Here is a 16,419-nt window from a genome sequence, read left to right as displayed (position 1 = left end):
TTGAATATTTGTTTGCAGAGCAAACTTCAGATCTGATTTTATCATTATTTGACATTAAACCATCCACTGGAGCTGTTATTGTGAAAGGAGTTTTAGACCACGAAACTAACGCTATACATAGATTTGACATTACTGCTAAAGACAAAGGCAACCCTGAGATGGATGGGCATTGTGGCGTCGAAATTAAAATAGTTGACATTAACGACAATATTCCTGAAATAATTGTGACGTCTTTAACAACACCTGTCCCAGAAGACTCTGCAATTGGAACAGTTATTGCATTGATAAGTGCAAAAGACCCAGACTCGGGTGACAATGGTAAGGTTACGTTAAGCGTGTCTTCCAAATCCCCCTTCAAGTTAAATCCTTCGTTCTCTAACCATTACTCATTAGTGACGAATGGGCCACTTGACCGTGAAAAAAATAGCCAGTATAGTGTAAAAATAAGTGCTACTGATTCGGGAAAGCCCCCATTATCGAGTGAAAAGACAATACTCGTTGCATTATTAGATGTGAATGACAACCCACCAGTTTTCTCTCAGCCGTCTTATGTCGTTTATGTAAAAGAGAACAATGCTCCTGGGAAAATTTTGTGCTCAGTGTCGGCAACTGATCCTGATTTGGGTGACAACGCCAAGATTTCCTTCTCAATCTTGGACTCTAAAGTTCAGGACGTCTCTGTCTCATCTTATATTTACATTAACTCGGATAACGGCAGCATCTACAGCATGCACTCGTTTGACTATGAGAAACTGAAGGTGTTTCAGATTCAGGTTCAGGCAAAGGATCAGGGATCCCCGTCTCTCAGCAGCAACGCCACCGTCCACGTTTTTATCCTGGACCAGAACGACAACGCCCCCGCTGTTATTTACCCCTCCTCCGCTGCCCTGGGCTCCCTGTCTCATCAGAGGATGCCTCGCTCCGCTAAAGCAGGTCACCTGGTTACTAAGGTGACGGCCGTGGACGCTGACTCGGGCCATAACGCCTGGATCTCCTACAAACTGGCGGAGGCCACAGACGCCTCTCTGTTCACTGTCAATCTGTACACAGGGGAGGTGAGGACTAAACGCGCTGCGTCCGAGCAGGACGACTCCTCTCAGAGGCTGCTTATAGAGATCAAGGACGACGGGGAACCGGTCCAGTCCGCCACCGTCACGGTGTCCATCCTGCTGGAGGACGGCCTCCATGAGCCCATCTTAGACCTCCGACAGAAAGTGTCCGAGCCCAGCAAGAAAACCGGGAGAATCACCCTTTATTTGATTCTCTCTCTGGCATCGGTGTCCGTGCTGTCTCTGGTGACTTTTCTCATCTTAGCGGTTAAATGCATGAGGAACAGCAGAAGCAGCGGTAGTTGCTGCATGAGACGGACCGACTGTGATGATTACAAGAACCCCAACAGAAACCTGCAGATTCAGCTCAACACTGATGGACCTATAAAGTACGTGGAGGTCCTGGGAGGAGACATGATGTCTCAGAGTCAGTCCTTCAGGTCCTGTATGTCTCCAATGTCAGAGTACAGTGATTTCACTTTGATTAAGCCCAGCAGCACCACTGACTTTAAGGAGGTGATCAGTGTTCTGGATGCGTCTTTACCCGACAGCACCTGGACCTTTGAGAGCCAGCAGGTGAGAAAAACAAAAAAATAAGTTTTATATATTGAGGAACTTAACACTTGTAGATCTGTATGTCTGTATGTCTGTCTTTACATATATATAGGCAAGACTGTGTTTGGAAATAGTTTAAATATTGTCGTTCAATATAGTCTCACACGCTCACATTTCCATAGTAGCCATTTCTGAACGGTTCAGCACCACGAAGGTGGACAGCACTCTGTGGAATACATTTAGAAAGGCGAGAACGTGTGTGTTGTGCATCTGTGGCTGATACCCCTTCCAGTTTTTTTCTTCTCAAACACTGTTTGTTAAACAAATCTTCTCACTATGGATAACGCCTTAGCAAGGCTTATTTCCTGTCCGTTCTTTGTTTCTTTCTTTCTTTCTTTCTTTCTTTATTTATTTATTCTTAACTACACGTTACCTTTACATATGTTTACATACCATGACTCAAAATGTTATACATAATTGCTTTTGCTTGAAGTGAAGGGGCACAAAGAGAATATATGCTGCCACTTTAAGAGTGTCGATCAGTTTCCCTCTCATTGGATGGTAGAGGTGGATACTGTGCACCAATAGGATTCAGAACTGTACAAAGCAATCTAGTCCCTGCCCCCATGCAGCCTCAGTGCTGTAACGCTTACATTGCAACGAGCTAGATGAGAGAGAGCAATGAGCTCGTATTTTACAATACGAAATATATATAAATCAGCATACAACCATGCTCAGTATTGTTGGAAATCTTCTTTTGGAAAAATACCTGCGATGATGGATTTCAGCCTTGTTCTATACAATATGTCGATTGGCATTCATGTGTTATAGCGGACCAAGGATGACAAAGACAATAGGATACCGAGACTGGAGATGGCAGGCGCTTTGGTGGCATCATTTCTTTCTCTTATGGAGTATAATAAACGGACAGACTCGTTACAGCATCCCAGAGGAACTAAAACAGGGCTCTGTGGTAGGAAATCTCGCCAAGGATCTGGGTTTGGGACTATCAGAAATTTTTGACCGTAAGCTGCGTGTCGCCTCTGAGGCTGGTAAGCAGTATTTTAATGTGGATGCGGGGAAGGGCGAGCTGGTGGTGAATGACAGAATAGACAGAGAGGCTTTATGTGGACAAAGCGCCAGCTGTGTTCTTCCTCTGCAGGTTGTAATTGAAGACCCGTTACAACTTTTTCGTGTTGAGGTAGAAATACAAGACATTAATGATAATGCACCTAGATTTACATCAAATGATATCACATTGGAGGTTGCGGAATCCACGGGTTTGGGGGTTCGTTTTCCATTAGAAAGCGCCATAGACCCAGATGTTAGCAGTAATTCATTGAAGTCATACACTCTCAGTAAAGACGAATGTTTTAATATTCGAGTCAAAGAAGTTGCCGGTGGACGGAAAGTCCCTGAATTGATTTTAGTAAAAAATTTAGATAGAGAGAAAAAGGCTGTTCATAAGCTTTTATTGACAGCTCTAGATGGAGGAAACCCTGTGAGATCAGGAACCGCGCAGCTCTCTATTACAGTCCTTGATATCAACGATAATGTTCCGGCTTTTGAGAAAACGTTGTACAAAGTATCTATCAATGAAAATGCTGTTGAGGGCGCATTAATAGTCCAAACAAAAGCGTCAGACATGGACGATGGTCAAAACGGCGAGATAGAATACGCGTTTGGAGCGCACACATCAGATGCTGTTCTCTCAGTTTTTAGTATTGATCATGGATCGGGAACAATATTTCTCAAGGGAAAACTAGATTTCGAAGCAACTGCAAATTTTGAATTAGACATAAGTGCTAAAGATAAAGGGATGCCCAGGATGGAGGGGCATTGTACAGTGCATGTTGAAGTTTTAGATGTTAACGATAATGCCCCAGAGATAATACTCACTTCTCATCCAAAGCCAGTGCGCGAAGACTCGCCTAATGGCACCGTAGTAGCTTTGCTCAGTGCCCGAGACCTTGACTCCGGGGTTAATGGTAAAGTATCATTACAGCTCCCTGGGAAATCTCCATTTGCTCTAAAGCCATCGTTTTCTAATAATTATGCACTGGTTACCAGTGGTGCTTTAGACAGAGAGCGTTTCTCAGAATATAAAATAGAGATAACAGCCACTGATTCAGGCTCTCCCCCTCTGTCCAGTAAGAAAGTTATACCTGTCAGCATCACTGATGTGAATGACAATCCTCCAATATTCACTCAGCCCTCCTATAATGTGTATTTAAAAGAGAATGGGGTACCAGGCTCTATACTGTACTCAGTATCGGCATCTGACCTGGATTTTGGTGAAAACGCCAAAATCTCTTATTCTATTCTGGATTCTAAAGTTCAGGACGTTTCTGTCTCATCTTATGTTTACATTAACTCGGATAACGGCAGCATCTACAGCATGCACTCGTTTGACTATGAGAAACTGAAGGTGTTTCAGATTCAGGTTCAGGCAAAGGATCAGGGCTCCCCGTCTCTCAGCAGCAACGCCACCGTCCACGTTTTTGTCCTGGACCAGAACGACAATGCCCCCGCTGTTATTTACCCCTCCTCCGCTGCCCTGGGCTCCCTGTCTCATCAGAGGATGCCTCGCTCCGCTAAAGCAGGTCACCTGGTTACTAAGGTGACGGCCGTGGACGCTGACTCGGGCCATAACGCCTGGATCTCCTACAAACTGGCGGAGGCCACAGACGCCTCTCTGTTCACTGTCAATCTGTACACAGGGGAGGTGAGGACTAAACGTGCTGCGTCCGAGCAGGACGACTCCTCTCAGAGGCTGCTTATAGAGATCAAGGACGACGGGGAACCGGTCCAGTCCGCCACCGTCACGGTGTCCATCCTGCTGGAGGACGGCCTCCATGAGCCCATCTTAGACCTCCGACAGAAAGTGTCCGAGCCCAGCAAGAAAACTGGGAGAATCACCCTTTATTTGATTCTCTCTCTGGCCTCGGTGTCCGTGCTGTCTCTGGTCACTTTTCTCATCTTAGCGGTTAAATGCATGAGGAACAGCAGAAGCAGCGGTAGTTGCTGCATGAGACGGACCGACTGTGATGATTACAAGAACCCCAACAGAAACCTGCAGATTCAGCTCAACACTGATGGACCTATAAAGTACGTGGAGGTCCTGGGAGGAGACATGATGTCTCAGAGTCAGTCCTTCAGGTCCTGTATGTCTCCGATGTCAGAGTACAGTGATTTCACTCTGATTAAGCCCAGCAGCACCACTGACTTTAAGGAGGTGATCAGTGTTCTGGATGCGTCTTTACCCGACAGCACCTGGACCTTTGAGAGCCAGCAGGTGAGCAGGAAACTTTGGAGACCTTATGTGTGATTTTATTTTTTTGTTTGTTTGTTTATCGCTGTAAACATTTTTTTGTGAAATTTGATGGTTATACTGGCCTTTGATGACGTGATGTTTTCATGTCTTTTAATCAGTCACAAAACTTTTTTCTCCTAATTTTCTCATTTAACCTGCGTTCATGAACTAAACATGGTAGTTTGCTATCTGTTGATATTTCTTCTTGGCTATCCGACACGTAGTCCACACTCATATCAGCCATTCGTGTAATATGATTTAATTCAGTCATCATTGCCTGCCTGATGTTGCAAACAAGATTGAGAAGCTAATTATGTCGTCCAAATTTCAACCCAGTCATCTTAGTCAACCAAACATAACCTCAACATGCTGGACCTCTGATGCTCGTATACATTATGTTTGTATTATTACTTTAAACGTTTCACCCTGTTTCATATGTGTTCCTGCTTCAAAGGACTTGTCAACGTTCAGATTTGATAGTTAGCTCTGTTTGCATGGTACTGCATTTTGGGATGTTAGACTGATCCCTTCATATGTGTATAATTGGCATTTTTTTTCAGCACCAAAAAGGTGGACAGCGACACCTTCAATAAGCTCCCTATTGCTTTGAGAAACCGCAATACAATCACTTTTTTTTCGAATTCAAATCACAAAAATAGTTTGTTTTTATCAGAAGTTAAGATAACCATAATGCATACAGTGGGGGTATTTTCACAATAAAATTTTTAATTTTATTCATTAACATTTTTTGCAACGTTTAACAGCCGGCGTGTTGTAATTTATTTTATGCATAGAGGCATTGTTTTGCTGTGTCTCTAAAAGCACTGCCCACTCCCTTCTTATTGGATGGTAGGGCTGGATATGGTCCTCCAATAGGATTCCGAACTGTACAAAGAGATCTACTCCCTCCCCCATGCAGCTTCAGCACTATACACGCTTACATTGCACGGAGCTGGACAAGAGGGAATGATGCCCTTATCGGGATTTAAATATAGGAAAATCTTTATTTATTTTTCGGTATGAGTCGGTTTTGATCTCTGCTTTGGATTAATGCTTTATGGCAATGGATGGTAACCATCATTTTTTTTCATAAACTCAATGCATCATTCTAACGGACCGGGGATGACAAAGACAATAGGATATCGAGACTGGAGATTGCATGCGCTTTGGTGGCATCATTTCTTTCTCTTATGGAGTACAATATCCGGACAAACACGTTACAGCATCCCGGAGGAACTAAAACAGGGCTCTGTGGTAGGAAATTTAGCCAAAGATCTGGGTTTGGGACTATCTGACATTTTCGACCGTAAGATGCATGTCGCCTCTGAGGCTGATAAGCAGTATTTCAGTGTAGATGCGGGAAAGGGCGAGCTGGTGGTGAATGACAGAATAGACAGAGAGGCTTTATGTGGACAAAGCGCCAGCTGTGTGTTGCCTCTGCAGGTAGTTGTTGAAAAACCCTTGCAGTCTCATCGAATTGAAGTGGAAATAAGAGACATAAATGACAATTCTCCTAGTTTTCTTACACAAGAGATTAACCTTAAAATACCAGAATCGGTTGCACTTGACAAACGTTTTCCGTTGGAGAGTGCGGAGGACCCTGATGTCGGAAGCAACTCTTTGAAAACCTACTCACTGAGCAAAAACGAATATTTTTCTCTCAAATTTAAAGACACAAAAAACGGTAAAGCTGTCCCGGAATTGGTATTAGAAAAGCCATTAGACAGAGAAAAGAATGCTCGCCATCAACTGCTGTTAACAGCATTAGATGGAGGAAACCCTGTCAAATCGGGAACCTGCAACATTATTATTAATGTACTTGATATTAACGACAATTTCCCGGTATTCAATGAAAATGAGTACAAAGTGTCTTTAAAGGAGAACAGCACCAAAGGAACATTTGTAATCAAGCTGAAAGCAACAGATTCCGACGATGGTCTTAATGGTGAAGTTAAATATTATTTTGGGTCCCGCACTCCAGACTTTGTGTTATCAACATTTGATATGAATGATATAACCGGAGAAATTATATTAAAAGGAGCATTAGATTATGAGATTTCTAAATCCTACCTTATCGATATAACTGCTAAAGACAAAGGCATTCCCGAAATGGAGGGTAACTGTCGTGTACAATTGGACGTAGAGGACATAAATGATAATGCTCCAGAAATTGTGCTCACTTCAAAACCTAGTCCTGTACGCGAAGACGCACCAAGTGGCACAGTAGTTGCTTTGATCAGTGCACGAGACCTTGACTCTGGTAATAACGGTAAAGTTAAGTTACAGCTTCCCAAACTATCTCCTTTCACTCTGAAACCATCGTTCTCTAACAATTACGAACTGGTGACCAGCGGGCCTTTAGACAGAGAGCGTTTCTCAGAATATAAAATAGAGATAACAGCCACTGATTCAGGCTCTCCTCCTCTGTCCAGTAAGAAAGTTATACCTGTCAGCATCACTGATGTGAATGACAACCCTCCTGTATTCACTCAGCCCTCCTATAATGTGTATTTAAAAGAGAATGGGGTACCAGGCTCTATACTGTACTCAGTATCAGCATCTGACTTGGATTTTGGTGAAAACGCCAAAATCTCTTACTCTATTCTGGACTCTAAAGTTCAGGACGTTTCAGTCTCATCTTATGTTTACATTAACTCGGATAACGGCAGCATCTACAGCATGCACTCGTTTGACTATGAGAAACTGAAGGTGTTTCAGATTCAGGTTCAGGCAAAGGATCAGGGCTCTCCGTCTCTCAGCAGCAACGCCACCGTCCACGTTTTTATCCTGGACCAGAACGACAATGCCCCCGCTGTTATTTACCCCTCCTCCGCTGCCCTGGGCTCCCTGTCTCATCAGAGGATGCCTCGCTCCGCTAAAGCGGGTCACCTGGTTACTAAGGTGACGGCCGTGGACGCTGACTCGGGCCATAACGCCTGGATCTCCTACAAACTGGCGGAGGCCACAGACGCCTCTCTGTTCACTGTCAATCTGTACACAGGGGAGGTGAGGACTAAACGCGCTGCGTCCGAGCAGGACGACTCCTCTCAGAGGCTGCTTATAGAGATCAAGGACGACGGGGAACCGGTTCAGTCCGCCACCGTCACGGTGTCCATCCTGCTGGAGGACGGCCTCCATGAGCCCATCTTAGACCTCCGACAGAAAGTGTCCGAGCCCAGCAGGAAAACTGGGAGAATCACCCTTTATTTGATTCTCTCTCTGGCCTCGGTGTCCGTGCTGTCTCTGGTGACTTTTCTCATCTTAGCGGTTAAATGCATGAGGAACAGCAGAAGCAGCGGTAGTTGCTGCATGAGACGGACCGACTGTGATGATTACAAGAACCCCAACAGAAACCTGCAGATTCAGCTCAACACTGATGGACCTATAAAGTACGTGGAGGTCCTGGGAGGAGACATGATGTCTCAGAGTCAGTCCTTCAGGTCCTGTATGTCTCCAATGTCAGAGTACAGTGATTTCACTCTGATTAAGCCCAGCAGCACCACTGACTTTAAGGAGGTGATCAGTGTTCTGGATGCGTCTTTACCCGACAGCACCTGGACCTTTGAGAGCCAGCAGGTGAGCAGACTCACGCAACATTCCCTTAATTGTCTCATGTTTTTGTCTGCCTTCGAATGATTTTTTAAAAATATGACTCATATATTTTAAAACATTATCACACTCAGGTCTATGTTTCTATAATTATCATAAGAGAGCAATATGGCTATCACTTAAATTATTTTTTTGTCATACCAACGCTATTCCTGCACACGAGCAACTAGACTTTGTGACTTAACAGTGACTTAACATGTTTCTTTGGTAACAGTATCAAAATTAATCCAAATGAAATAATGTTCACGTAGCCTATTGCCGTTTGTGCCTATTTGTACGGTTTTGACATATACTAACACAACAGTCATATGCTGCTTCAGCACACATACAGACAAATAGACTGCCGTTAGTTTCTGTGGTGATTCATGTGGCAGTCGGTTTTGTGGGTGGATGATTGACTGATTGAAACAGCGAAGCAAATAAGCAATTACAATACTTTTGATGTCAGTAATTCGTGATATTGTCACCGGTTAAATAAAATCTTAGCATGTACTGGAAGTCTAATATTTAATTTTTATATGAGTGTGGATTTCGTTTTGAGACACTCTGCTACACTAATGTATATACAATTATAGATGTTGCAGTTTGAATGAATTTAAATGAATTGTTATAATTATAACAATCGAAATAAAGATATATTATATCGCAATTTTTATAAAAGTCCTCAAATGTATGTATTTGCTCATTGGTATCAGCACCCCATTGTGCCATTTCATAGAGTTTTGAACTGCAGTGCTGAGTCTGGAACACATTGCTGTGGATCTTATTGGATGTAGGGTAGATGCTGTGCACCAATAGCAGCACGAGTTGTACAAAGAGATCTACTCCCTCCCCCATCCATACTCAACACTGTAGCCAGTACATTGCTTCGAGCCCGAGTCGAGAGGATGATGCATTTAAACACTCAGATAAAATAATACATATGTAATTTGCATCTCATGGTGCGTAAATGTGGATATTTTTGGAGCACAGCAAGTTCATCGTTGATGGATTTTCACATAGACCTCTTTATTCTGAACACTATTTCGATGGGAAATAACGCCGTATTGTAACGGACCGGGGATGACAAAGAGAAAAGGATACCGAGACTGGAGATGGCAAGCGCTTTGGTGGCATCATTTCTTTCTCTTATGGAGTACAATAGACGGACAAACGCGTTACAGCATTGCAGAGGAACTGGATCAGGGCTCTGTGGTAGGAAATCTAGCCAAAGATCTGGGATTGGGACTATCTGAGATTTATGACCGTAAGCTGCGTGTCGCCTCTGAGGCTGGTAAACAGTATTTCAGTGTAGATGCGGGGAAGGGCGAGCTGGTGGTGAATGACAAAATAGACAGAGAGGCTTTATGTGGACAAAGCGCCAGCTGTGTTCTACCTCTGCAGGTTGTAATAGAGAACCCACTACAGTTACATCGGATAGAAGTGGAGATAAAAGACGTAAATGACAATGCTCCTAGTTTTCTCAAAAGCGACCATCTTATAGAAATAGCTGAATCTACCGGTGTAGGTGTGCGTTTTCCCTTAGAGAGTGCAGAGGATCCCGATGTTGGCAGTAACGGATTAAAGACGTACACACTAAGCAAAGATGATTGCTTCACTTTAAAAGTTAAAGAAATTGAAAATGGACGAAAAATACCAGAACTTGTGTTAAATAAATCATTAGATCGTGAGAAAAAAGCCATTCACAATTTATTTCTTACTGCTATGGACGGAGGGAATCCGGTCAAGTCTGGAACTTCAAAAATAACTGTACATGTGCTCGATATTAACGACAATATACCATTATTCGAAAATGCTTTTTATAAAATAGCTGTTAATGAAAACGGTGCAAATGGCTCATTTCTAATTGCAACAAAAGCAACAGACATAGATGAGGGTCCAAATGGAGAAATTGAGTACTCGCTTGGTATACACACACCACCATCGGTGCTGTCATTATTTCATATAGATGCTGTAACTGGAGATGTATTTTTGAAAAACCAGCTGGACCACGAAACTCAAGCCTCATATCGAATAGACATCAGTGCAAGAGACAAAGGATTTCCTAGAATGGAGGGTCGCTGCAGTGTGCAGGTGGATGTTTTAGACATTAATGATAACCCTCCAGAAATTGTGCTGACTTCAAAACCCACTTCTGTGCCCGAAGACTCTCGCAGTGGGACAGTTGTGGCTTTACTCAGCGTCCGTGACCTTGATTCAGATGATAACGGTAAAATAACGTTACAACTTCCAAAACGTTCTCCCTTTAACCTTAAACCCTCATTTTCTAATAATTATGCACTGGTAACAAGTGGTCCTTTAGACCGAGAGCGTTTCTCAGAATATAAAATAGAGATAACAGCCACTGATTCAGGCTCTCCTCCTCTGTCCAGTAAGAAAGTTATACCTGTCAGCATCACAGATGTGAATGACAACCCTCCTGTATTCACTCAGCCCTCCTATAATGTGTATTTAAAAGAGAACGGGGTACCAGGCTCTATACTGTACTCAGTATCAGCATCTGATCTGGATTTTGGTGAAAACGCCAAAATCTCTTACTCTATACTGGACTCTAAAGTTCAGGACGTTTCAGTCTCATCTTATGTTTACATTAACTCGGATAACGGCAGCATCTACAGCATGCACTCGTTTGACTATGAGAAACTGAAGGTGTTTCAGATTCAGGTTCAGGCAAAGGATCAGGGCTCTCCGTCTCTCAGCAGCAACGCCACCGTCCATGTTTTTATCCTGGACCAGAACGACAATGCCCCCGCTGTTATTTACCCCTCCTCCGCTGCCCTGGGCTCCCTGTCTCATCAGAGGATGCCTCGCTCCGCTAAAGCAGGTCACCTGGTTACTAAGGTGACGGCCGTGGACGCTGACTCGGGCCATAACGCCTGGATCTCCTACAAACTGGCGGAGGCCACAGACGCCTCTCTGTTCACTGTCAATCTGTACACAGGGGAGGTGAGGACTAAACGCGCTGCGTCCGAGCAGGACGACTCCTCTCAGAGGCTGCTTATAGAGATCAAGGACGACGGGGAACCGGTCCAGTCCGCCACCGTCACGGTGTCCATCCTGCTGGAGGACGGCCTCCATGAGCCCATCTTAGACCTCCGACAGAAAGTGTCCGAGCCCAGCAAGAAAACTGGGAGAATCACCCTTTATTTGATTCTCTCTCTGGCCTCGGTGTCCGTGCTGTCTCTGGTGACTTTTCTCATCTTAGCGGTTAAATGCATGAGGAACAGCAGAAGCAGCGGTAGTTGCTGCATGAGACGGACCGACTGTGATGATTACAAGAACCCCAACAGAAACCTGCAGATTCAGCTCAACACTGATGGACCTATAAAGTACGTGGAGGTCCTGGGAGGAGACATGATGTCTCAGAGTCAGTCCTTCAGGTCCTGTATGTCTCCAATGTCAGAGTACAGTGATTTCACTTTGATTAAGCCCAGCAGCACCACTGACTTTAAGGAGGTGATCAGTGTTCTGGATGCGTCTTTACCCGACAGCACCTGGACCTTTGAGAGCCAGCAGGTGAGCAGATAACTGTTTATTATTATTATGTGCTCATCATGATTTGTTAAAATTCAGTATTTTAATAACCTATCATACTATTATGTTGATGTCGTCTGGTAAAAACTGAAAACTGGTTTGAGCACTGTGGTAATGTGTTTGTCAAGTCTACACTTAATCAATGCTCATGTTAACAGCACAATCAAGAATTTGGTATATTCAGCAACACCTCCCAGTTTTAATCATTTAACAACTCGTCATTGCCAAAACGATTTTCACTAAATAAAAAAAATAAACACATGAGAGATGATCTTTGGTATTATGATAGTGGCAAGTTTTATTTTATTCAATTTAAATGATAAAAAGTTGTTATTTTTTCAACTTCAAGAACGACTTCAACCTTTCACACATGTCTTTTGTAGGGAGGGTGGGGTTTTTACTTGGCTTGGCTTTGCTTACTCAATTTGGTGCATATTAGTTTTGGGAAATGCACAGATCCTTTGATTGTATGCATTACATATTATTTCAGCATCACAATTATAGAACTCGAGGAATAAAATAATGTCCACACCTATCCTACACAGTAGTTCGCCTCGACCTTTTCTCCTAAGCGTAGCTGTGTCTTTAAATGGACCGTTGAGTTCCTTTTCTATTGGATGCGAGTGATGGATGCTGAGCTCCAATCACATGCAGAATTGTACAAAGAGATCTACCCCCTCCCCCTTGCAGCCTCGGCACTGTAAACGTTAACAGTGCAAAGAGCTGGAGGACGGTGGGGTGATGCACTCATATCTCGGAGATGAAAGAGAAATCGTCAATTTAAGCTTCAAACATGATCGAAAATGCTTCATATATTTTTGCGGACATTTCTAATGCTCGTTGGAAGTGGATATTAACTTCCAATTTCTCGATCGGAAAAAACGTATTCTAACGGACCGGGGATGACAAAGACAATGGGATACCGAGACTGGAGATTGCAGGCGCTTTGGTGGCATCATTTCTTGCTCTTGTGGAGTACAATAAACGGACAGACACGTTACAGCATCCCAGAGGAACTAAAACAGGGCTCTGTTGTCGGAAATCTAGCCAAAGATCTGGGATTGGGACTATCAGAGATTTTTGACCGTAAGCTGCGTGTCGCCTCTGAGGCTGGTGAACAGTATTTCAGTGTGGATGCGGGGAAGGGCGAGCTGGTGGTGAATGACAGAATAGACAGAGAGGCTTTATGCGGACAAAGCGCCAGCTGTGTGTTGCCTCTGCAGGTTGTTCTAGAAAACCCTCTTAGTTTAAATCGGATTGAGGTAGAAGTCAAAGATATCAATGACAATTCGCCTCGTTTTCATACAAAAGAACTGTCTTTACAAATTTCTGAATCGTCAGCAGTGGGAACTCGTTTTCCTTTGGAGAATGCAGAAGATTCTGACGTTGGAAGTAATTCGGTTAAATCCTACACGTTGACTAAAAACGACTGTTTTACATTAAAAATGAAAGAAGTTGAGGATGGCAAAACAGTCCCGGAGTTAGTGTTAGAGAAGTCCCTTGACCGAGAGAAGAAAGCAGTCCATCGGCTGCTACTGACTGCATTAGATGGGGGAAACCCAGTCATGTCTGGTACCTCACAGATAACAATCACAGTGCTTGACGTAAATGACAATTTTCCAGTTTTCGATAAAAATATATATAAAGTTTGGTTAGATGAAAATACTGCAAAAGATACGTTTGTTATCAAAATTACAGTAACTGACGCTGACGAGGGACCAAACGCAGAAGTTGAATTCTTGTTTGGCTCGCGGACACCGGATTCTGTTTTATCAGTATTTGAAATAAATTCATTAACAGGGGAAATACGTTTGAAAGGGGATTTAGATTTTGAAAGAGCCACATCCTACAAAATTGAAATAACTGCTAAAGACAAGGGGGTTCCTCGAATGGAGAGTCATTGTCGTCTACAGATAGATGTTGTAGATGTTAATGATAACACTCCAGAAATTGTTCTGACCTCTGAACCGAAGCCAGTGCGCGAAGACTCACCAAGTGGTACAGTCGTGGCTTTGCTCAACTCACGTGACGCTGACTCCGGTAATAATAGCAAAGTGACATTGCGACTACCCAGAGGTTCCCCTTTCACTCTGAAACCCTCATTTTCTAATAACTATGCACTGGTTACCAGTGGTGCTTTAGACCGAGAGCGTTTCTCAGAATATAAAATAGAGATAACAGCCACTGATTCAGGCTCTCCTCCTCTGTCCAGTAAGAAAGTTATACCTGTCAGCATCACTGATGTGAATGACAACCCTCCAATATTCACTCAGCCCTCCTATAATGTGTATTTAAAAGAGAATGGGGTACCAGGCTCTATACTGTATTCAGTATCAGCATCTGACCTGGATTTTGGTGAAAACGCCAAAATCTCTTACATTATTCTGGACTCTAAAGTTCAGGACGTTTCTGTCTCATCTTATGTTTACATTAACTCGGATAACGGCAGCATCTACAGCATGCACTCGTTTGACTATGAGAAACTGAAGGTGTTTCAGATTCAGGTTCAGGCAAAGGATCAGGGCTCCCCGTCTCTCAGCAGCAACGCTACCGTCCATGTTTTTATCCTGGACCAGAACGACAATGCCCCCGCTGTTATTTACCCCTCCTCCGCTGCCCTGGGCTCCCTGTCTCATCAGAGGATGCCTCGCTCCGCTAAAGCAGGTCACCTGGTTACTAAGGTGACGGCCGTGGACGCTGACTCGGGCCATAACGCCTGGATCTCCTACAAACTGGCGGAGGCCACAGACGCCTCTCTGTTCACTGTCAATCTGTACACAGGGGAGGTGAGGACTAAACGCGCTGCGTCCGAGCAGGACGACTCCTCTCAGAGGCTGCTTATAGAGATCAAGGACGACGGGGAACCGGTCCAGTCCGCCACCGTCACGGTGTCCATCCTGCTGGAGGACGGCCTCCATGAGCCCATCTTAGACCTCCGACAGAAAGTGTCCGAGCCAAGCAAGAAAACCGGGAGAATCACCCTTTATTTGATTCTCTCTCTGGCCTCGGTGTCCGTGCTGTCTCTGGTGACTTTTCTCATCTTAGCGGTTAAATGCATGAGGAACAGCAGAAGCAGCGGTAGTTGCTGCATGAGACGGACCGACTGTGATGATTACAAGAACCCCAACAGAAACCTGCAGATTCAGCTCAACACTGATGGACCTATAAAATACGTGGAGGTCCTGGGAGGAGACATGATGTCTCAGAGTCAGTCCTTCAGGTCCTGTATGTCTCCAATGTCAGAGTACAGTGATTTCACTCTGATTAAGCCCAGCAGCACCACTGACTTTAAGGAGGTGATCAGTGTTCTGGATGCTTCTTTACCCGACAGCACCTGGACCTTTGAGAGCCAGCAGGTAAGCCATGAGTAGAACAAACAAAGACATATACAGTTTTGTAAGGCCCGCAGTTAAGCTACAGTACCTGTAAAGAATGCACACATTTTGCTTACACAGTGAAAAACATAATAACAAGGTTACATTTGGGATATGTTTTACCCTGATAATCAATGTATGTTTGAAATGAAGATATCCAAATAAAGAAAAAATACTTTTGTTCCCTACGACAACTTTTGTGGCACAGCGGCTGTTAGTTTTTGACCTGAAGCGTGTGTTGGATGTTTAATCGCTTTTCGAGCTGAGCATTTCAGCACCACATGGATGGACAGCGACTCTGGCTCTTGACGTGTATGGAGGGCACAATAATACATTGATGTTTATGGCTTTTACTCAAGGTGTAACAAAGAAAATGCATAACGTTTTTAACACAACTATGTTCACTCATTACATTTACTGGACTTAATGACTTGCATAAACGCTTGTTTAAATGTACCCGTTTGACACCAAAGACAAGAAAAATACACCACTTCTCATCATATCGAATGTTGACAATGCATATATTTTATTAAACAGACAATACATGTACAGTATACTGTATTATATAACTTTTAATACATGTGTTTGTTTTACATGTATACAAGTCTGTCATGTTAAATTATAATTGCTTTCAATCGTCATTGTGAGCTTTATAATGCAAACGAGATACTGAGATGTTTACCACTAAGTCCTCATTTAAACCCAGTCATCATCCTAGTCAACAAAAAAACAAAACTGGTCCTCCTACACGCATTTTTTTGTTTCTAAGAACGTAAAATATTTGTTTCTGCTTTAAATACTTTCATGGTTGGAAAAAAAATAGATTTTTCAGTTTGCTTTGTTTAGTACTGCATTTTACGATGTTGGACTTGCTCTCTCTGAAGCCGTATGACTGACACGTTGTTTCAGCACCACACAGACGGACAGCGACACCTTAAATACGAGTTCTATTAACCGGGATAATCTGGTTTTTTTTTTTTAATCC

The 16,419-nt window shown here is 43.5% G+C and overlaps 3 protein-coding genes across 6 annotated transcripts in view; all 3 read left to right on the top strand.

Annotated features, from left to right (window-relative positions):
* The window catches only part of LOC310948248 (protocadherin gamma-C5-like), a gene marked incomplete at its 5' end in the record, with an annotated part of 65,356 nt that overhangs the window by 23,136 nt on the left and 25,801 nt on the right, over window positions 1-16,419 (top strand). For 2 of the 4 annotated variants that reach the window (XM_083915306.1, XM_083915303.1), the window contains one exon: window positions 9,589-12,042. The exons of the other annotated variants lie outside the window; for them this stretch is intronic. In XM_083915306.1, the coding sequence (XP_083771432.1) occupies window positions 9,589-12,042 (2,454 nt within the window). Of the gene's footprint in view, window positions 1-9,588; window positions 12,043-16,419 lie in introns of those variants that run through there. 4 annotated transcript variants of the gene reach the window in all.
* LOC310947881 (uncharacterized protein) lies at window positions 2,425-8,553 on the top strand (the record flags this gene model as incomplete). The annotated part of the gene is made up of 2 exons (XM_083914853.1): window positions 2,425-4,926; window positions 6,013-8,553. 2 exons carry the CDS (start codon window positions 2,425-2,427, stop codon window positions 8,551-8,553), a joined length of 5,043 nt encoding a protein of 1,680 aa, XP_083770979.1.
* Window positions 12,963-15,431, top strand: LOC310948251 (protocadherin gamma-C5-like; the record flags this gene model as incomplete). The annotated part of the gene is made up of 1 exon (XM_083915316.1): window positions 12,963-15,431. The coding sequence occupies one exon, from the start codon at window positions 12,963-12,965 to the stop codon at window positions 15,429-15,431; it is 2,469 nt and encodes an 822-aa protein (XP_083771442.1).

Source organism: Echiichthys vipera (assembly GCF_963691815.1).
Source record: "Echiichthys vipera genome assembly, chromosome: 6".
Classification (NCBI taxonomy): Eukaryota; Metazoa; Chordata; class Actinopteri; order Perciformes; family Trachinidae; genus Echiichthys; species Echiichthys vipera.
This window is presented reverse-complemented; position numbering and strand designations above follow the sequence as displayed.